Source organism: Nematolebias whitei, chromosome 2 (genome assembly GCF_014905685.2).
Source record: "Nematolebias whitei isolate Nwh7 chromosome 2, NemWhi1, whole genome shotgun sequence".
NCBI classification, from domain to species: domain Eukaryota; kingdom Metazoa; phylum Chordata; class Actinopteri; order Cyprinodontiformes; family Rivulidae; genus Nematolebias; species Nematolebias whitei.
In genome coordinates this window covers 48,884,296-48,906,241 of record NC_056499.1, presented here as the reverse complement: position 1 = coordinate 48,906,241, position 21,946 = coordinate 48,884,296, and the positions used below count along the sequence as shown (strand labels likewise).

General features: G+C 42.1%; 1 protein-coding gene across 1 annotated transcript in view; it reads left to right on the top strand.

Annotated features, from left to right (window-relative positions):
* Positions 1–21,946, top strand: part of crtc3 (CREB regulated transcription coactivator 3) — an 86,498-nt gene that overhangs the window by 5,080 nt on the left and 59,472 nt on the right. The window contains exons 2-4 of the mRNA XM_037694688.1: positions 3,821–3,931; positions 11,277–11,405; positions 15,113–15,174. Of these exons, the coding sequence (XP_037550616.1) occupies positions 3,821–3,931; positions 11,277–11,405; positions 15,113–15,174 (302 nt within the window). The remainder of the gene's footprint in view (positions 1–3,820; positions 3,932–11,276; positions 11,406–15,112; positions 15,175–21,946) is intronic.

The window sequence follows — 21,946 nt, the reverse complement described above, 5'->3', positions numbered from 1 at the left end:
ATACAGTTCATCTTCCAAATCCTACAAATAGTGTATTTTAGGATTATATCTAGCCTTTTTTACACAGAGCGCTCATCATTTGTTGACAATGTCCTCTTTCTATGAAAGGGGGAGGGTTGGTGTTGAATGGGCAGGGATGTGGTTGTCAGTGAATGAAATACAGAGTGAACTGTCAGTGAACCCTGCGTGGAAGGAAAACCCAGAAAGTCCGCCAGAGCCCTGGACAAAGACAGCCAACATCTGAAATTAGACATGAATTATTTACATTCAAGTCAACAACTGAGAGTTCTGGACCACCTCTGAGCCGGTGTGGCAGCAGCTAGTTTCATTGTGAATAAAATACCAGGAGGTTCTATGTGAGAGCAGCTGAAATGTTTCTGATTGTCTTCAGTTTGCTGGGACAGGAATGATTGTAGTCTCACATTCACCCTCTACGGTTACAGGAATTTAAATAAATGTTTTATAACAGGCAGTTTAAAAAATATATTTTGTTTGGTGTTTTGGGTTTTAGTTTCCAGTAAGCACTCGGTTGGAATTTCTTATGAGCCCATTTTTTTGTGTTTGTGCCGTTGTGGCCTTTCTGTTTGTATGGTACTTTGTTTTTTGTCCCTTGTTGTACAACAAAGAGGGGGAATTAGAAATACCCTTTGTCCGTCCGTTCATGCAAGTTATGAGCTTGATCACTTAAAATAAGCACGGTACCTCCTTTGGTGTGTGGCTGCATCTAGGCATAAGAAAGTTTCCTTTAGAAAATTGGGTTGCTACATCAAAATCCAAGATGGCTACCACCATATATATGTAAACTGGCCACCACAATCATTTGAGGAAAATATGCATTTTTTTATTTTTTATTACTTAAACGTATAGTTTCCTCAAGGGCAGCACGGTGGCGCAACTGGTAGAGCTACTGCCTCTCAGCGAGCAGGTCCCTGGTTCAAACCCCGGTCCAGGGGCCTTTCTGGGTGGAGTTTGCATGTTCTCTCCGTGCATGCGTGGGTTTTCTCCGGGTGCTCCGGTTTCCTCCCACAGACCAAAAACATGCATGTTAGGCTGATTGGTAACTCTAAATTGTCCCTAGGTGTGAGTGAGAGAGTGAATGGTTGTTTGTCTCGTTTGTCTCTATGTGTCCCTGTGATGGACTTGCGACCCGTCCAGGGTGTACCCCGCCCCTCGCACAGTGATTGCTGGACATGGGCATCAGTGACCCCCGTGACCCAAACTGGAATAAACGGGTAAAGATAATGGATGGATGGATGGATGGATGGATAGTTTCCTCAAATTATTGGGGTGGCCAAAGATTTTTCTGTGTCAGGGCTGTTAAACTGGCAGCCCCGGGGGCCAAATCAGGCCTACGGATGAGCTCAGTTCAGCCCACCAATGAGTTCATTTTTAAATAAAACTAGATTTAAAACTATTAACCAGATTTCCTTAATGACAGTAACTGCTGGATGTCTGGCCTCTGAGGCTCTTGGCTCTCAGTAACTGTGGTCTCCAGAGATATTTTGTTGAATTACCCTGTTCTGTGCAGTCAAGGCCACCACTGGCCACCCCTGGCTCCACTGTTACAGCTGGTGGATAAAATGGCTCCCTCCACTCTCCACAATCTGCCACTCTGCTCGGTCTCCTTGCCTTGTGGGACACTTCAACCCGAGGGCAGCAGGATGAAACAACTTCATTTTACATAGATTGTCAGAGTCAAGATTTTATTTTCCTTTTATAACTCGTCTTCTTTCCTGTTTGGAAAAGACAAGGTGCCTGAAACAGTCAGATTTGTGTTTGTCGAGACTCGGCATCCGCACCGTTGTTTCGGTTTTCTGGTTGTTTCCTGCACACCCTGAGCTAGTTTAGCTTCTAACAAATTAAAACGCTCGGCTCGTTCAGGAGGTCGCTGCTTTGACTTTAGGTTTTTGTAACTTTTACACTTTTTAATAAATAATAATACTTTTATAATATTTAACTGTATTTAAAAATATTTTCCCTATGGGGAGTGGTAGCACAGAGGTTGGTGAAAAGTGAGCCTGTGATTGGAAGGTCACTGGTTCAACTCCCCAGACCAACAACATCAAAATGTGGATGGGATAGGTGAAGCACCCACACCTGCCTCCACCCTTATTTGCCCCACTCTGGGCCCTTGAGCAAGGCCCTTAACCCCCTCCATCTGCTCCCCCGGGCACCCTAGATGGCAGCTCTCTGCTCCACACACAGGGCTGTGGTAGCGCAGTGGTCTGTGGTTGCATCACGAAGGACATCCAGTGTGAAACCATTTACCAAGTCTTTGTGAGAGTTCGTTCACTGTGAGACCCCTGAAGAAGGGAGCAGCTGAAAGAAAAGAATATATACTGGTATACGTTTCCTCCACTGAAATCCAGTGAGATCCTTATAATTGGTTCAAAAACATGGTTTGACGTAGAATCTGCTACAGAGTACTTTTTCCATTTTTTTGTTTTTGTACTACTTTTAGTTTCACCAACTGTTCTGCTGTTTTTAGCTACTCATTTGTTGGCTTCCTTTCTACTAGCTTTTTGATACGTCTAGCAAGCATTTTTCTTTTAGCTAAGATTTTTTTAGCTTGTGCTTTGCTAGTTTTGACTGTTCACTTTTGTCTTCAGCTGATTTCAGTTGTCATTCAGCTCGTCGTTCACGCTGCATTTGGTCTCTAGTTTTGTTTGCTTTAATTTGTGTCAGTCGTTTATTCAGATAAGCAGCAACTTATTTCAAGCATGCGTAGGCCTGTCACGATAACAATTGTTGCTGGGCGATTGTCTCAGAAATTATTGCGATAAACAACAATATTGTTTTAAATTTGACAATAATTAGTAATTATTGTAAAATTTAACAAGAAATGTTGGTTAATTTGTTTTGTGTTTAGTACATTTTTTTTGACCACCGGATGGTAGTATGAGATGGTTTGAACCGAAGGATGGATAGTGAGGGAGCGAGCAGCGTGTCTCTTTTAGAAGAATGGGAGGGAGGCCCGTTGACATGACATGGGCTGTCTCTCCTTTCTTTTTTTCAGTTCTCAAAATGGCGTACACTCGGTGTGGTTTGAGCTCTTTAGCATAGCATTTGTCACACAAAGTTTTTAATAAAAATCAGTAAACAAGTTTCAGCTTCTTTTTACAGAGAAAAACAACTTTTTACAAGAAGGCACGGGTTTCAACCGTGAATTTTGGAGCTTCAACAAGACAGAGGTTTTTTTCCCTAAGGTCGGCCTGTTAGCTTAGCTACTAGCTTAGCTTCTCATCTTAGCTGCTTGTAACGATCCAAAAACGCAATTTTGGACAGTTAAAGAGAAAGGGAGGGGTCAGTGAAGAACACCGGAGTTGAGCCTTTTGTCATCCAGTGTCTTCAGTAGAAAGAGAGACACGAAGAAATGATAAAGCTGATAAATGAAAATGAGGTCGATAATTTTCATTCATCATGTGATTAATTGATTAATTGATTGTTTATCGCGACAGGCCTAAGCATGCGTTTCTGAACCGTGTCAGAAAGGATCTCATTGTAAGCTTCACATGAGCTGTATGCACACCTGTTCACCTTTTTGCCTGCTGAATGTTAAAAAGTCTACATTTTTATTCAGATTGTATCCTTCTGATGCGGCAGTTTTTCATGACGGTCTTGACTTCCTGAGTCAGAAATGTGAAAAGACTTTTGAGAATTGAACCCTTGGTGGTCTACACAAGAATGAAGGAACACTGTTGTTACTGAGAGCTGTGGCAGCTCTGATAAATATGTGATTGTAATTAATTTAATGGTAAAGTTAAAACATCTTTCCTCTGGAGTTCCTCACTGACCGTTTTGTTGTCCTCGTGGTGTGCAGGTGCAGTTTCAGAAGGTCCAGCAGCTTCGTTTGTCTCAGTCTCGGGCTCAGTACTACGGAGGCTCTCTGCCCAACGTCAATCAGATCGGAAACGCCAGCATCGAGTTTCAGGTGAGACCTTCTAACGTTCAGAAACCTGCAACCCTCAGCTGAACCGTTCGTAGGCAGAAGGGCTGACCAAATCTTCTGGATCTTCACGATGCGTTCTACAAACCACAGTGTTCTGGAGAGACATGCAGGAGAAACACACGCTTCATGTGCTACGTCTGATTGTTCTGGAGCGGTTTTAAGAACCAAAATATTAAATTTATAAGTGACAAATTATTTGAACTTCACTGTGATTTATGTACTTTTATAACAGCAGAAAATAGAACATTTAAATCACATTTATTTTACATTTTTGAAAAAACAAAATTAGTAGCTACTTAAAAAAATACAAAAATACTTTTTTGTCGGCATTGCAGCTTCACCACGACGGCCGTGCTGCTCATATCTGTATCTGTGTTTCCTTCTTGTCTGAACTGTCTTTAGTCGTCGAGTTAAACTGCAGCTGGACGTCATGAACCAAAGACTTGAACACACGCTCTCTGAAGAGGAGAAACTGCTTCTCCTCACATCACTATCTGCCACATCCAAGGTCCTCCTCTCTTTTAGGAGCTTTTCAAGGCTGATTGTGTCTGACTTCCAGTTCTAGCGTGTCAAAACAGACCAACAGTAAACTAAACCTCCAGAAGTGCAAAGAAATGAAGCTGCGTCTGAGAGTACTCAATAATTCAGATGGTTTCTGCCTCTGAGGGAAGAGATGGACTAAAACATCAATGCACAAATCCTCCACACTCTGCTGTACATGATCTAACAGGACTTGTTGTAGCCCGGTACTCAGTATGTGTGCCAGCTCCCCCAGGAGGGCTGGGCTACACAAGGTCCAGCTGAAGGTGTCCTTGTTTTTAAAGAATAGGCCTTTTTAAGTGGGGCGGTGTTTGCAGCTCTCATGTACAAATCAATCTGCACAGAGGAAGGAAAGCCTCAAGCAGTCCTTTCACCAAAAGCTGACAAACTAAACGACTCCTAGATTCCTCTTTATGATAATTATTCATTAACCTACTTTCACTAATAATTTTAATAAACTTGGCTTACTGTAGCGCTAACGTGAACTAATGGTCTTTAAAGCAGTGGTTCCAGGCTGGAGAGAGGGGGTGTGCTAATGGTTCAGAAGCTGTCTAAATGTTTTGCACATGTACAAAAATCAGACTCGAATAAGGTTTTATGACATTTAAAGAGTTAAAAACACATTTATATGCAGCTTACACAGTTGTATTTTTAGATGCAGAATCCTGAGTTAAACGTGCTAAACCGTTAGAAAAGTTCAGATACAATTAAACAAATGTCTACTTGAGTCCTTAAGCACTGATGTGGAGGAAATTATCTGTTTTGAATGTTTACAAGTTCACATAAAAGATTCACAAGTGATGCACGTTGGTGTTCCTGTTGTACTTCAGATATTGATTTAATGTAAACATGCAGTGCATCGATGTCCCCGACCCCCTTCACTCAAGCATTTGACTAGTGAATGTCGTTTTTGAGATGGAGCGTTTTTCTGGACTGGATTTGAACGGGGAATGCAGGTAAACTTTAATGCTGTTGGTATAAGATATTATAGTTGTTGTTTAGCTATTTATTTAAGTATTTATTGCATGTTCAAGGAATCTAAAAAAGTTAAATCTGGTCCTCTGGACATTCAAAAAAACAAAACAAAGCAAATCAACAAAAAAATGTAGAAACGTTTCGTCTCTCATCCGAGAGACTTCCTCAGTCTGAGGAGCTGTATTCAGCTCAGTCTCTTAAATAGCACCTTCTCAGAGTGGATCAACCAGTTTTGCTGCTGACAACCAAAACCAGCTGATCACATGCTCAAGAAGGACCATCAGCCTAACAATGGATCATTAGCACACTGATGGCTGTTTACTATTCACAGAGGGCTGAGTGATACTAGCAATCACAGCATTGTAAGAGGGGGACAGTTGAACCCGGAGGCCTCCACCCCTGTTTAATGATGGACGATTTCTTTTCACAAAGATGGCCTCCTTTACTCCTCTCTCAAACCATCGTTCCTCTCTGTCCAGGATGTGAACATTTTTTGAATGTCCAGAGGACCAGATTTAACTTTTTTAGATTTTTCTACCTGGATTATTGAGCATGCATCAGGATATGTTCAAGGAAGTTTAGAGATCCTAGCAAGTGAAGGGAGCAATTTAATCCACCACAATGTGCATTGATGGAAGCACGGGGGGTGGGGGTGGGGGTGGGGGGTTCAATGGTGTCCTTGGCCTCCATTGAGTAATCTGCAGCCACCCCAAACATTTGATGAAACTCCCAAGGAGGGCGCCCCGCCCTGTCAACAGAATCGAGTGTCCTGCCAATCGAAAATCCCCTCCCCAAGCAACTGCCGGCACTAACGTAGTACAGCGAAAGAGATTATATTCTGTACAGTGGTCCAAAAGATGGGTGAGTGCACATGCTCGTAGGAGCGCGGCTCCTTATTCTTTAGATAGAAAAGGTGAAAGACCATGAGGATATGACAGTGTTATTTAAAAAAATCTCTTCACACCTTGTCAGGAAAAGATTCAAGACATAAAAAAAACTCAACCAGCAAGCACATTTATAGACGGACACACATGAGCCGTGTGCCGTTTGTACTGACGGTTTTCAAATGGGGAGGGGGGTGTCGGCGTGAGGGTTCAGCATGAGGGAGGAGGCTGCCTTTAGCTTTTTAGCTATTACACCTGCATTGCGAGCTACAGTTTAGCATTACGTCAGTGCTGACAAGTAGTTGGGGGGCAGTGGAGAGGTTCGGTAGATGGGGCGCTCGGCTCTGTTGACGGGGCGGTGCGCCCCGCTTGTATAATGGTAGGGGAAACGCTGCTTTTTGTAGGTGTTCCAAACCAGCACAGAGGACTGTCACTGTGTGGCCCAGCAATAGTCCTCTTATACATCAGCAAGTGTGTTGATGATGTCACCACTACCAGGACTGTGAAGTGCAACCCGAACCAGAAACCCTGGATGAACGCAGAGGTTTGTTCCCTGCTGGAAGCCAGGGACACTGCCTTCAGGTCTGGAGACTCACATGAACTGAGGAGGACAAGGAAAGAGCTGTCTGCTGGTATAAAGAGGGCTAAAGCAAGATATGCAAGGAAGATCCAGGGACATTTCTCCTCGCAGGATCCATGGAGCATGTGAAGGGGCATTAAGTGCCTCACAGACTATAAAAGCAGGGGTGCACAATGCCCTAGGGACCCATCACTGCCTGATGCTCTTAACAGGTTCTCTGTCCACTTTGAAGACTCAAATAGACCACCCAGCACCAGACTCTCCTCACCATCTGAAGAGGACTTTTTGGTTTTGAACCAGTTTGATATGACTGGCGACGAGGAAGAAGGCTGTCTCCAGAGGAGGGGGCATGCCAAAGACACCATCTTAGCACCAACATGACTGGTTTGTTCCACTTTGGAGTAAGCTGGTTGGGGGAAGAATAAGTTTTGTGTTGTGTGTTTCCTTGACTGATGAAGCCTTCTGGATGGAAGGTGAAATGTTTCAGCAAAAAAAAAGAAACTGTCCAGATGACCTGACTGAAAATTGTTGAAGAGAAGTTTTTCATCATGACCTCAGCAGAAGTGAGGGGGACCTTCAGGAGGATTAATCCTCACATAGCAACGGGCCCATATAACATACTGGGGACGGTGCTGAGGGACTGTGCCGATCAGCTCTGCGAGTGTTAGCCGATATCTTTAACTCCTCTCTCACCCTGGCAACTGTTCCCACCTGCCTGAAATCCGCCACCATCATCCCACTTTATAAAAGCTCTGCAGTGACTGGTCTGAACGACTACCAGCCAATAGCCCTCAACTCGATAGTCGCTAAATGCTTTGAAAGACTGGTCATGACCCACATCAAAGGTACCATTGACATCAGCGCCTATTCTCCAAAAACGCCCACCCTCATCAGTATGCATACCGCAAGAATCGATCAACAGAGGATGCAATCTCCTCTGTGGTCCACACTGCTCTCACCCACCTGGAGCAGAAGGACTCCTACATCTGTATGCTCTTTGTGGACTTCACGTCTGCTTCAACACCATGATCCTTCAAACCCTGATGGACAAACTATTCACACTAGGACTAAGCCCCTCCATTTGCAACTGGATCCTGGACTTCTTAACAAACAGACCACAGTCTGTGATGATCCACAACTTTTCCTCCTCCACGATAACCCTCAGTACTGGCTGTCCTCAGGGCTGAGTGTTGAGCCCTCTCCTGTTCACTCTGCTCACATATGACTGTGCACCTACCCATCCAGGCTGTCGTATTGTAAAGTTTGCAGATGATACAGCTATCCGGCTACAGGCAGAAGGTGGAACACCTAGAGAACTGGTGCAGGAAGAACAACCTCCACATCAACGTGAAGAAGACGAAGGAGACGATTGCAGATTTCAGATGGAGAAAACATACCTACACCCACCCCCGAACATAGGAGGATCTGCAGTGGAAGTGGTCTCTAGCTACAAGTACTTGGGTGTGCACCTGAATGACAACCTCAGCTGGAGCAACAACACTAGCAGCTTGATCAAGAAAGCTCATTAGAGACTCTACTTCCTCAGGCAGCTGAGGCGAGCTGGTCTGGGAAGCTCAGTCCTCACCTCCTTCTACAGGTGTGCAGTGGAGAGCATCCTGTGCTCCAGCATCAACGTGTGGCATGGAGGCTGCACAGCTGCAGAAAGAAAAGCTTTGCAGAGAGTGGTGAAGGCTGCACAGAAGTCTGTTGGCGTCAATCTCCCCACCATCACATACATCTACACCTCTAGATACAGGAAGAGGGCCACCTGCATCATGAAGAACCCCACTCACCCAGCACACACACTTTTTGCGCCGCTCCCCTCAGGCAGAATGTTGAGGAGCATTAAGTGTAGAACCACTAGACTGAGGAACAGCTTCTACCCTGAGGCTGTTAGACTCATGAAACTCTAACCAGAATATCCACTGTGGAAAAATCACTGTAATGCCACTTTGATTGGTGATATGTGACTTATCTGTGCTGCTGATTATGGACTGTAGACTGTACTTATATAGCACCTTTCCATCTTATTTCAAGATACTCAAAGCGCTTCACAACACAATCTGTGCCCTCATTTACCCTCATGTATACAGCAGCATAAAATAATCAGCAGCATGAGATCAGCAGCATGGATAATGGGGCGGCTGTGGCTGAGTGGTTAGAGCAGTTGTCCTCCAATGCGAGAGCTGGGGGTTCAAATCCACCAGCAGTCACATGCTGAAGTGTCGCTGGGCAAGACACTGAACCCCTCAATGCCTCTGATGCGTGTCCCATCAGTGTATGAATGTGATAAAGCTCTGATTAGTCTCATTAGAATGATTTGTTCAATTAGCTTTGTAGAGATCTAGTACAGAGCTGTATGAATCGATAAATGAGGCACAGATTGTAGTGTAAAGCACTTTGAGTATCTTGAAATAAGATGGAAAGGTGCTATATAAGTACAGTCCATTTACCATTTACCCATTCATACAGCACTCTGCCATATCTCTACAAAGAATAATCAGAGCTTTATCACATTCATACACCGATGGGACACACATTGGAGGCAATAAGGGGTTCAGTGTCTTTCCCAGGGACACTTCAACATGTGACTGCTGGTGGAACCGAACCTCCAACTCTTGCATTGGAGGACGACTGCTCTAACCACTCAGCCACGGCCGCCCCATCATCCATGCTGCTGATCTCATGCTGCTGATTATTTCATGTTGCTGTATACATTAATTCGTACCCATCTGCTCACACAGACTCATGTTTGGGCTGCTGTTTAATATACCATATTGTTTTACATTATTAGTGTTTGGCGTATATCTTAGATCTTTTAGTGTACCATTTGGCATTCGTTTAGCATATTAGTTTATATCTTAGAACCTTATATACTGTTTCTTCTTACACTTTATATTTTTGCCATTTTGGGTGTAACTGGGACCTTGTGTACATAATTTCCTTCCACCTCATGTACCACATGTGATGAATTGACAATAAACCTTCTTGATCTTGAACTTGAACCACAGACACTGAGCTATCACAGCCCTCTGTGGAGCAGAGAGCTGCTATCTAGGACACCCGGGGGAGCAGATGGTGGGGGTTAAGCGCCTTGCTCAAGGGCCCAGAGTTGGGCAATTGAGGATGGAGGAAGGTGTGGGTGTTTCACCTTTCCCACTTACATTTTGATGTTGTCGGTCCAGGGAGTTGACCCGGTGACCTTCCGATCATAGGCCCACTTTCTCTAACCTCTGCACCACCACTCTTGCATTAAAAAACTTGTAACAAGGTGCTACAACGATCCTTACAGGGATTAAAGATTATCTTCATAGAAAGAAATGCAGATTCTAGTTTGAATGAATGAGTTTACCACATGAGAAAATGAACGTTTGTTTTTGTTCTAATCTCAACACAGTGTTTATGATCAGGTGAATGTAAACACATTTTATCTGTAGCCTAAAGTTAAAACTCAAGCGCAGAATGTTGTAACATTAGTCCAACAGAAAGGACTAAAGTCCAGTTCAACTCTGCCAGCTGTAAGCACACAGCTACCATTAGTAGTTTGGAGTTTAAATTGTCTGTCATTGAACAAAAAAATGTATCTGGATAATTCCCAGAAGCTGCAGCAGATCATGGAGCAGTTTTTCTCTCATCACTGGAACTTAAAGTCAGTCTGGTTCCTCTTTCAACAAGAGCTTCAAACTGCTGCTCCTGTTACAACATTAACACATGATAGTTCACACACACATTAATTAACATTAGACTGTTTCATGTGATTGGTAAAGAATATACAGTTTATCAGACGTGAAGGCCTGACAGGCCTAAACAGAAATCTGTCTCTGATTCTTTTGAAGAAAAGACTCAAGCATGAGAAAATATCCATCCGTCCATCCATCATCTTTACCTGCTTCTTCCTTTTCAGGTCACGGGGGTCACTGGTGCCCATATATAGCCATCATTGTGTGAGAGGTGGGGGACACCCTGTACAGGTCTCCAGTCCATCACAGGGACACGTAGAGACAAACAACCATTCACTCTCTCACTCACACCTAGAGACAATTTAGAGTTACCAATCAGTCTAACATGCATGTTTTTGGTCTGTGGGAGGAAACTGGAGTACCTGGTGAAAACCCACACATGCACCGAGAGAACATGCAAACTCCACCCAGAAAGGCCCCCAGCTGGGATTTGATCTGGCGACCTCCTTGTTGAGAGGCAGCAGCTCTACCAACTGCACCTCATGAGCAAAAAGTTAATTTTAAAATGTATTTAGAGAAAAACTCATATTTGATGATGAGCCACATCCTGTCATTACCCTGCTTCCTCACTATTAGTAACAAACTGTTATTTTGTTTTTATTTTATAGGGGGGCTTTCCTTCAGGGTTGGACTCAGTCAGAGGGACCCGCCACCATGGACTTGTTGAGAGGGTCCACAGGGACCGCAACCGCATCAACTCTCCTCACCGCCGACCCATTGACAAACACGGACGACAGATATCCTTTCAAACACAATTCAAACTGAACACACACCCGTGTGTGTGTGTGTGTGTGTGTGTGTGTGTGTGTGTGTGTGCGTGTGCGTGTGGTCCTGTTTGTTGTTTTGGTTTTGGTTTGCATTGTTGTGGTTTTCCTTGTGACAGCGTCAGTGTTGGCTGCTGGTTTGACGGCGTGTATTTCTGATGTGAATGATCAAGAGTGATGAACGGCAGGGAGCATCTGTGATTAAATACACATTCAATTAAAAAGATAAATGTTTTTCTGCAATATTTTGACAGGTAGTCAGTGTGGGTTTTATATAATTGTATATATCTTTACTTCCTGTTCTGTGCTAACCCCTGTTCATGTTAGCTGTTTAAACCATAAAGCTAGAGTAACTTTTCCTCTTTCAGCTTTTCCCTCTTCAGGGTCTCCACAGCGAGTCATCCTCCTCCATCTCTGTCCTCTGCGTCCTCTGTCCTCACTCCAACTACCTCCATGTCCTCTCTAACTGCATCCATGTATCTCCTCTTTGTCTTTTTCCTGGCAGCTGCATTTCTAACATCCCTCTACCAATATAGTAACCATTTTCATTAAAGGTACTCCATTCAGTGGCAATTTTTGACAATTGTCCTATTCAATTTTTCGCTTTCCTTTTGCATTTAGCGTCAGACTTACACTTCTGTTTCCTTCCAAATGTCTTCTCAAGTGTGAGATTGTATTTTCTAGTTTACAAGACAGTGGTGAGATTAGCTATGTTGTATGGTCTGAGACAGAGATGTGGACAAAAAGACAGGAGACAGAACTAGAAGTGGCAGAAATGACGATGTTGAGGTTCTTCTTAGGAGTGACAAGGATGGATAAGATTAGGAATGAGATCATCAGAGGTACAACACAGGTTGAACAACTGGGAGAGAAAGTTAGAGAGACCAGACTGAGATGGTTTGGACATGTCCAGAGGAGGGACAGTGTTTTGGACATGTCCAGAGGAGGGACAGTGGGTATATTGGTAGAAGGATGTTAGAAATGCAGCTGCCAGGACAAAGATAAAGAGGAGACATATGGATGCAGTTAGAGAGGACATGGAGGTAGTTGGAGTGAGGACAGAGGATGCAGAGGACAGAGGTGGAGGAGGATGACTCGCTGTGGAGACCCTGAAGAGGGAACAGCTGAAAGAAGAAGAGTCTTTGTGAGATTGTAGTGAGGTTTAATGTCATTTGTACCTGAAGAATACATCAAAGTAGCCACATCGGTAATAATTTTATATTTTAATCCAAAGACTTTTCTGGAGCTTTGAGCTAAAAAAAAAAAGAAAAAGAAAGTTATTTATTTGTAATTGTGATACTTCTTTTAAGTCATGTAGCTTTTTGATGCACTTTGTTGAGACGTAAAGCTGAAGAATGTCTGGTCATTCTGCCTGTTCCAACGTGTCTTATGCACATTTTAGTTACCTTAATTGATCAATGGAAAGAATCTTAAACTATTCTGAGTGGAGACACTTCAGTGAAGCTGTTAGTCCTCTCCAGTTTGTGCATGTTTTATTGCATGCATGCTTTGCATTAAATAAGAGGAGTGTCAGCAAGCCTCTGGGTTCTCTACCTCTGCCCTGCTACTGATAAAAATACACCCAGAGCATACGCAGGTGCGTTTCAGGACCATGGTTGTCCTTCTGTGGCTCGGTGCTGATTTGTTTTAACACCACTCCTAATCAACGTGATGTCTGAGACTGTATCCAGAGCAGAAGCGCTCAGCTTCAGAGTTTGGAAACGCCATTCCCAGACAGACAAAACATGCTTGTGATGCTGCACGCTTCCATACACGACATGACGGCCTCTGCTCAGGCTGTGGGCTGTTCATCAAACCATGCTCTCACTGTTTTCAGTGACATACTAACAACTAGAAAACTTCTAATGGAACGTGAAGGGTGCCTATGCAGCCTGAACTGCAACATCCATCAACTTTATCCTTTAAAGGTCAATTTGAGACCTTTTGAAATATTTTAAGTTGACGAACACTGTGTTTTAATGTGTACAAAGCATGAAGAAACCAAGATTAAAAGAAATAGACTGCTGCCATGGTAATCACAGGTCTGCATTTGTCATTTCCTGTCAAACAGCAGGTACAAAGGCAGAGCAGAAAATAGCTCCATGTCCACGTTAACACGACCCTTCACTTCCAGTTCTGAAGAGAAGCGTCTGAGCTCTCATGCACTCTGAAAACCACAGGTCCTCCAGCTGTGAGACGCACGGTGTGAAAAGTGACAATAGTGATGATGTTCTGATGTGTAAGTTGTCTAAGAGTAAGAGTTTCTTTGCTAAATTGTTGGAAAGTTTCAACTTTGTTAACTCAAAGGTGACATCATCGCAGGTTAAACATTTTAAAATCTTTAAATCAAACTGAATGGAAGAATTTCAAAGAGTCAAAATGTCAGTTCAGTACAATTGAACTGTGTGATTTGTTTAGATGCTGAGTGAACCAAAAGGCCTGTTTTACCACAGTCTCATTGTTGTCTGTGTGCAGATGTTTGGGTTTTTGTCACTTTTCTCTGCATCGTATCGCTTCTAAAAGACACGGTTCCTGATTGAGCTGCATGCTTTGACACAGTTTTTGATGGGTTTCTCCTAAAACTGTAGGAGATGGGATTTAAACATTGCAACATACACCGAACAACATAATATAAGAATGCTTTGGTGCTGATGCACAGACACCCTTCTTCTTCTTTCAGCTTTTCTATCTTCAGGGTCTCCACAGCGAGTCATCCTCCTCCATCTCTGTCCTCTGCATCCTCTGTCCTCACTCCAACTACCTCCATGTCCTCTCTAACTGCATCCATATGTCTCCTCTTTGTCTTTTTCCTGGCAGCTGCATTTCTAACATCCTTCTACCAATATACTCACTGTCCCTCCTCTGGACATGCCCAAACCTTCTCAATCTGGCCTCTCTAACTTTATCTCCCAGTTGTTCAACCTGTGCTGTACCTCTGATGATCTCATTCCTAATCTTATCCATCCTTGTCACTGCTAAGGAGAAGCTCAACATCTTCATTTCTGCCACTTCCAGTTCTGTCTCCTGTCTTTTTGTCCATGTCTCTGTCTCCAGACCACACAACATAGCTGGTCTCACCACTGTCTTGTAAACTTTCCCTTTGATCTTTGCTGACACCTTTTTGTCACAAATCACTCCTGAAACTTTTCTCCATCCACTCCCATCCTGCCTGGACTCTTCTTCACCTCTTTACCACATTCTTCATTTCCCTGGACAGTGGAGCCCAAGTCCTTGAAGTCCTGCACCTTTGTGACTTCTGCTCCTTGTAGCCTCACTGTTCCACCTCCTCCCTCTCATTCACACACATGTACTCTGTCTTGCTATGACTGACTTTCATTCCTCTTCTTTCAAATGCATACCTCCACCTCTCCAAGTTCTCTTCCACCTGTTCCCTGTTCTTACCACAGATCACAATGTCATCTGCAAACATTATTGTCCACCAGGATTCTTGATTCCTTGTTGAAAAGTTGATGCACAGACATCTTTAAAAACACAACAGTGCTCATTTCATGCAATGCATTTGTAGTTGAGGCAAAAATTCAGTGTACACTCAATACTTTAAATTAAAAAACAACTTGAAGGAAATTTTTTAAAAGACCCAAAGAGTTTTATTCTTTTGTTTTCTTGTTGACCTTGCTGTATTGTATTTGTGACAATGATTTCCTTAACCAAACTCCTACATGGAGAGCTCTCCGTATGGAGCGGTGTACCTGTCACCACCTCCAGACAACAGCTGGAGAAGGTAAGTGCCGCCTCTGTTAAGGCTTGGTTCTGACTCTCCTTCCTCTCAGTAGAGTATTTAGTGCCAGGATCCGTTTCCTCCTGCCAACGTGTTTCCTGTGCCGAGCCTCTCTGGACAGACCAGTATTTTCTGTCCCGCTTCAGATGCCAACCTTCTTGATCAAACGCACATCTGAGTGAATGAGAGGGAAGGGCTGATGGATGGGTGGAGTTGTTGGCCTTTTGTTGTTCCTGCTCAGATGTTTCAAGTGTGAGAATGCTGTGTTAACCCTGCCTCTGACTGAAAGTGTTTGACACGTAGCCTTTCGTTTTAAAGGTCATGCCCAGCAGCACACTTTCCACCCTCCAGTTTCTGTCTTTTGTGGTTCTGAATCTCCACTGTAGCTGAAAACTCGAGGGCTACTGTCTTATATTTGAGCTGGTCTTGTAAGCAGCAAAATGCCTTTTTCCAGCTCTGGTTGTGCCTACATATAGCAGCAGTGCGTTGGTAGACAGCTTTTCTTCAGTGTTTACAAGGGAGTGAATTATGGGCCTGTGAGACAAAGCTCAGCCAAGCTCCTCCTCACTCTCTCTGTCCTGCTGCTTTGTCTCCACTCTGGTGTTTAGTGTGCTGGCCTGGCTGTCTGCCAGTCACCCTGCCTCGTCTTCTTTACTGCACTGACACAGACGCCGGCCAAGCTCCTCATTGAGTGCACTGTAACAGCTTGTACTGTGGAAGTGAAGGAGCTCCACGCCCTCTCATTGTTGAGGGCACAGAACAGGTCGGCTGACAAATGGCTCTACAGAGCAACCAGACGTCAGCGCTCTCAGAACAAGGGGCTTTCTCTGAGAGACGGGGGGCACAAAGGACTGGAAGCTTACTCTCCGCTGGCCAAGTTTATTTCTATAGCACATTTCAAGTAAAAGCTATAGACCAAAAGGCTGCTCATCAGAATAGTACTGCAAAACCAGGGCAATAAAACACCTGCAAACAGTTCAATTAAATAAAAGCAGTAAAGCTAGAAAGCTCCTGGAGAAACTTTGATGGGGACTGACACATCATGACCATTTTAAAAATTTGATTCATCAGTACTTTGTATTGGGGTTCACTCTCAGCTGCCAATACACCAAATTTTAGCTCAGTGTGGCAAAAAATCAACGACTTGTAGTATTTTTTTTCTTTTAAGCTATTGTGATCATCTTGGATTTTTTAATTTGGTTTCAGTATGTGATGGGGAACATTTTCAGCTATTACCACACCAAATTTCAGCTCTGTTTGTTTAAAAATAGCTTGAGTTAAAGCCATTTAAATTTAGCTTTGGTGGCCGGCTTGAATTTTTTTAGTTTGAATTCAGTATTCATGGTGCATTGCTCTCAGCTACCACCACACCATATTTTAGCTTAATATCTCTAAAAATGGCTGATTTATAGATTGTTTAAATGAGAAAAATGGCATCTTTGCTTGCAAATTATGTCGCCATGGTAACTCAAAATGCCAATAAGCCTAATAACCACGATGCCGAGCCCATCGTATTGATATAAAGTTTATGGTGGTGCACATTGTGGTTCAGGCCACATTAAAGTTGAAGGAAGAGCAAGACCCAGTTCAGTCGGAGTGCACCGATTGCAGTTTTCTGGCCGATCACTGATTCCGATTTTGTCCGATACCGATATTGTTTTATAAGCGACACTGTCGGGTCTTATAAGGTCACAATGCATCTTCAATTTTCCAATATTATTTTATTGAAAAACATGCCCTTGAACAATATCCTAGAAACAATACAAACTTGTTTTAACTGCCCATGAGGTAGTGCTCTGAAATATAAATTAAGTTCAGACAATTGTTGTTAAAAGTAAAAAAAAATTGGATTCTCATGCAAGTATCGGACGATTTCCGATTTCCCAAAATAATGGAAATCAGGACCGATAAATTGGCCGGCCGATTTATCGGTGCACCCCTACTGTTCAGATGGATATTAAGAGGTGGCTGCTGTCCCCAAATAATATGGTCACAAAATTGAGTTCAGTTCACATAGTTCCATTTCAAAACAAAAGTCATCCCAGGGCATTGTACAACAAAAATAAGTCCTGTCAAGTTTGATTACAGTTAATTCAATCAAATTATGATGCAATACAATCACACAGAGTCCATTATGAAATGCTGATTTAAAGCAAACACACACGTGTTGAGTGTGGGACAGTTTGTTACAAAATGATGGAGTTACATCTGAAAAAGCCTGGTTTGTGTCCAATTCAGAATATAATAACAAAAATATATTTTTTAACCTTTTTTGAAAAAAAGTTTAAGGAAAGGTGATAAAATAAATATATAGAAATTTTAAACAAAGAGTCACTGTCATAGTAAAATGAAATGGGTCCAAAACTTGGACTCCAGTATAATGGTGTCCAGGTGTCTCAACTGGCTCCTCTGGATGTGGAGGAGCTGCGGTTCAACTCCGACTTTCTCCTGATAACTGAACTTTTCACCATATCTCTAAGAAAGTCCAGTTACCCTGTGGAGGAAACAATTTTTGACCACTTGTTTCTGCAGTCTTGTTCTTTTGGTCACTACCCAGAGTTCATGGTCATAGGTGAGGGTAGGAACGTTGACAGAGAGCTCCCTCTTCACCATAACGGACCGGCACACAGTACACAATACTGTGGACGCTGCACAGAAACTGCAGCTCCATCTGTCGATCTCACGCTCCATTTACTCATCGTGAACAAAACCCTGATACTTGTTTTTAATCTTGGTTTAAATGTGACATCTATTTTCTGTATTTCTTCTGGTTGGCTGTTCAGTGACCCTCATGTCTCACAGCTTAGCCCAGTGAATTTTCTAGTTTGTTTATTCGACTTTGTCATGCCAGCTACTCATTCACGTGTTACATAAAACCTTGTTTCTCCTCATCTTGGGGTGTCCCTGCAGTTTATCCTTCTGTAGAAACTGTTTTTGGTGTCTTAACCCACACGTGATTGGCTGTTCTGTGATTGGCATGGACCTGGTTGTGTCTCTGCAGCTCATATGTAGCCTCCTGCTCCAACCTGCAGCAGATTGTTGTCACACTGTGCAACAGGGATAAACTTCCCTTCTGGTCTTTTGCCCTATGCCTCTAGGCAATCACAGTAACGTGAACTTATGTTTTGTTTTTGTACCAAATTATTAGAGTTCAAACGTGAATGAGTTTTCCAAACATTGAAAATCTACAGATCATTGCACTTAATGTCAGAAAATGCATCTCAGATATTTACAGATGGACCTTCAGCTCGTCTTGTTTTAGTCACTGCTCCTTTGTTTTTGTTGGTTTGCTTGTTGAGATTGACGCAGGACCTGAATGTTTTTCCTGAAGGTTAAGTCAGGGCAATCTGGTGCTTTTTCTTGAGTCTACAGTAAGTTGTGATGTTACTGTCTAATAATCTCCATTAAATACTTTACTTCTATATTTACAGGTAGATATTTGTTGGCATGTAAAAGAGGTGATCATGGATGTTTAAACTTGTATGAATTGAACTTGACCAGCCAGCATCTGTTTTTACAAACAACAAAGTCCTGACATTTAAAACGCTCACATTCAATGATGCAGTTTAGTTTCCTAAATAACAATTTAAGATTAATTTACTAGATTTTAAGGGATATTTCAGAAACATTGATGTCTGGTTTTGTGTAAATTGTGTTAACTATTCATATCTTACCTGCTGTAGATAGCTCTCTGAATCAGTGGCATGAGGCAGAGTCTGACAGAATTTGATTGAATCATTATGATGCGTTTCTAAGACTCATCTCACGCTCTGTCCTGGACGATGGACAAAGCTCTACAATGAGTTTTGCTTTTTATTTCAGCATGCACCTTAAAGTATTTTTTTCTGCACTAGTCTGAGGCAAAAAGTAACATGTCTTTCACAGATCTGTTATTTCTTATACCATTTCATATAAGGTAATCAAAAAAGATTTGCCTTAAAGTATTTGAGCCTTGCTGTTCAGGAATCACCTCCCTGGAAGATTTAGGTGTAGAAACGGAATGATTTAAAGACCAGTTTTCAGAAACGTTTAAACCTTTAAAAATACAAAATATTCCATTTTAACAGTCAAAGCTAAAACATTGCAGTGCACCTCCATCCTTTTTATTTAACTTGCCTTTCCATGCAGAGTCACAGGTGTCTGTGCCCAGCAGTCATTGTATGAGAGACGGGGGACACCTAGACAGTCCAGTTCGTCACAAGATGCACATGAAAGAGTGGTCGCTGGCCTGCAGATGCGTGTAGACCGCAGAGTGCTTCAGGGATGAAGATGGAGAGGAACTTTGGTTTGAGAGAGGAGTAAAGGAAGCCATAGGGGTTGAACGACTACATAATTTTTAAACTAGATATTAACATAATAAAACTCGAGTAGAACTCGAGTAGTTGATGATGTCATAGGATCTCAAGATGCAAAAATAAATAAATAAAACCACAAAAAATGTAATTTATTATTTACAAAAAAAAAAACAACAACAAAACATTGGGAGCATATATTATGCGCCTACCATTTATCATACTGCAAATAAGTCACAGGAAAACCTGAACTATTAGTTTTTATTATTAAGCTCCAAAAGTGAAAGAAACGTGTAGCACGTAAAAAAACGAAACTAAAAACAGTGGGGCAGACGACCACCTCTGACCACCGCGAGCTGTGGTGCACATTAGGTTTAATTTTAGAGATTAATATGTTTTTAGTTTTTTTTATAAGTTTAGAGATTAATATTGTTTGCGTTTTGTTTGTGAAACAAGGTCAGAGAAAGCTGGTTCGGTTGATTGGACCCAGTGTTGAACCATATTCTGTGACCTGCAACAGTGCATACAACACCGCCCCCTACGGTCACAATATACAGTGGTCACAGAAAATGGTGTAACACCGGTTCCAACGAGCTCCAAACAGTCAGGAAGTTGATTCATTTTCTGTTTCCTTATGGTAGTTGAACCGGAAGATTCATCTTTAGTGAAATATTTCCAGACTATTGATGCATTTCTACCTGTTTGCCAAGACTGGGCCTGCTCCGCTCCATCCGTCTGCTCGGAGGGATCCATATTGTAGCCCGCGCCCAGTGCGGATCACGTGACGCAATGACGCAACAGCGGCGTAATGACGTCACTATGAATACTCGACGTGAAATTAAAAAAACTCGAAAGATGTCCTAGGAATCGATGTGTAGATTACTTGAGTAGTCTGTTAAAGCCCTAGAACAGAACATGTCCATCGTTAAACAGGGGGAGAGGCCTCCGCGTTCAACTGTCCCCCTCTTACTGTTATTGCATCACGCAGCCCTCTGTGAATAGCAAGCGGCCATCAGTGCTGTTAGGGCACTAATGATGAATTGTTAGGGCACTAACGACCATTTGTTAGGGCACTAACAATCAATTGTTAGGGCACTAACGACCAATTGTTAGGGAACTATCGATCAATTGTTAGGGCACTAACAATCAATTGTTAGGAAAATATCAATCAATTGTTAGACTGATGGTCCTCCTTTTACATGTGAACAGCTGGTTCTGGATGCCAGCAACAAACAGGTTGATCCACTATGAGAAGGTTTTATTTATAAGACTGAGTTTGTTGCAGCTCCTCAAACTGAAGATGTCTCTTGTATTAAAGACAAAACGTTTCAACAAAGAATAATGTGTCCAGAGGACCTGACAACTTTGTACGATTTATTTTCCTGGATTATTGAGCATGCATCAGGACAGGACAAACGTTCATGCATTTAACACAACTGTCAATTTTGCATTTGATGGTTAGTAACAAGGAATTTTGTGGGGTTTTTTTTTTTTTTTTTTTTTGCTTGCACAAATGGTACCAGCAGCTAGATGTAGCACATCTGGTGCAGCATGAAGTATTTTCAGCAGGACTTTAAAAAATATTTTTGCTAAAATACTTATTTTATGCAAAATTGACAACAGTGTTTAGTCTAAAAAAGCTCAATCTGGTCCTCTGGACATTCAAAAAACAAAACAAACAAACAAAAAAAAAACAAAGCAAAACAAAAAAATGTAGATACGTTTCGTCTTTCATCCGAAAGACTTCCTCAGTCTGAGGTGCTGTATTCAGCTCAGTCTTATAAATAGCACCTTCTCAGAGTGGATCAACCAGTTTGCTGCTGACAACCAAAACCATTTTTTTTTTTTTTTTTTTTTTTTTTTTTTTTTTTTTTTTTTTAACAATCCATCCATATCCTGATGCATGCTCAATAATCCATGTTTGATTATCTCTGAGAGTTAGCTCTTTTCGTGTGTACGTTCAAGAAAACCACTACAAAGCAAAACAACAATAAAATGTACATACAAACGTATTTACTTTTTTTGTTTTGCTTTGTTTTTTTTGTTTGTTTGTTTTGTTTTTTGAATGTCCAGAGGACCAGATTGAACTTTTTTAGATTTTTCTACCTGGATTATTGAGCATGCATCAGAACAGTGTTTAGGTTTAAATCTATCAAGTGTTCATGAAGCACCATAAAACGTTTAAAATTTGAGTTATAGCATGATGTCAAAACCCCCTGGAAGGCCCCACTTGGATCCTACTGGACAGTACTTTTTCTTTAAAGCAGGTTAAAACATGTGTAGATGAACATATGCATGATATATTCATAAATTAAACGGATTCTTTCATTTTTCTGGACTGGATAATATCGTGCATTGAATTATTAAAAACGTAACGTGAGACGTTAATTTTCTTTGACCCATCAAATGAATGCGTCATTTATTTTCAGAATCAAAATTTAACATCACACATTTACATTAATTTGGCAAAATATGAAAATAAC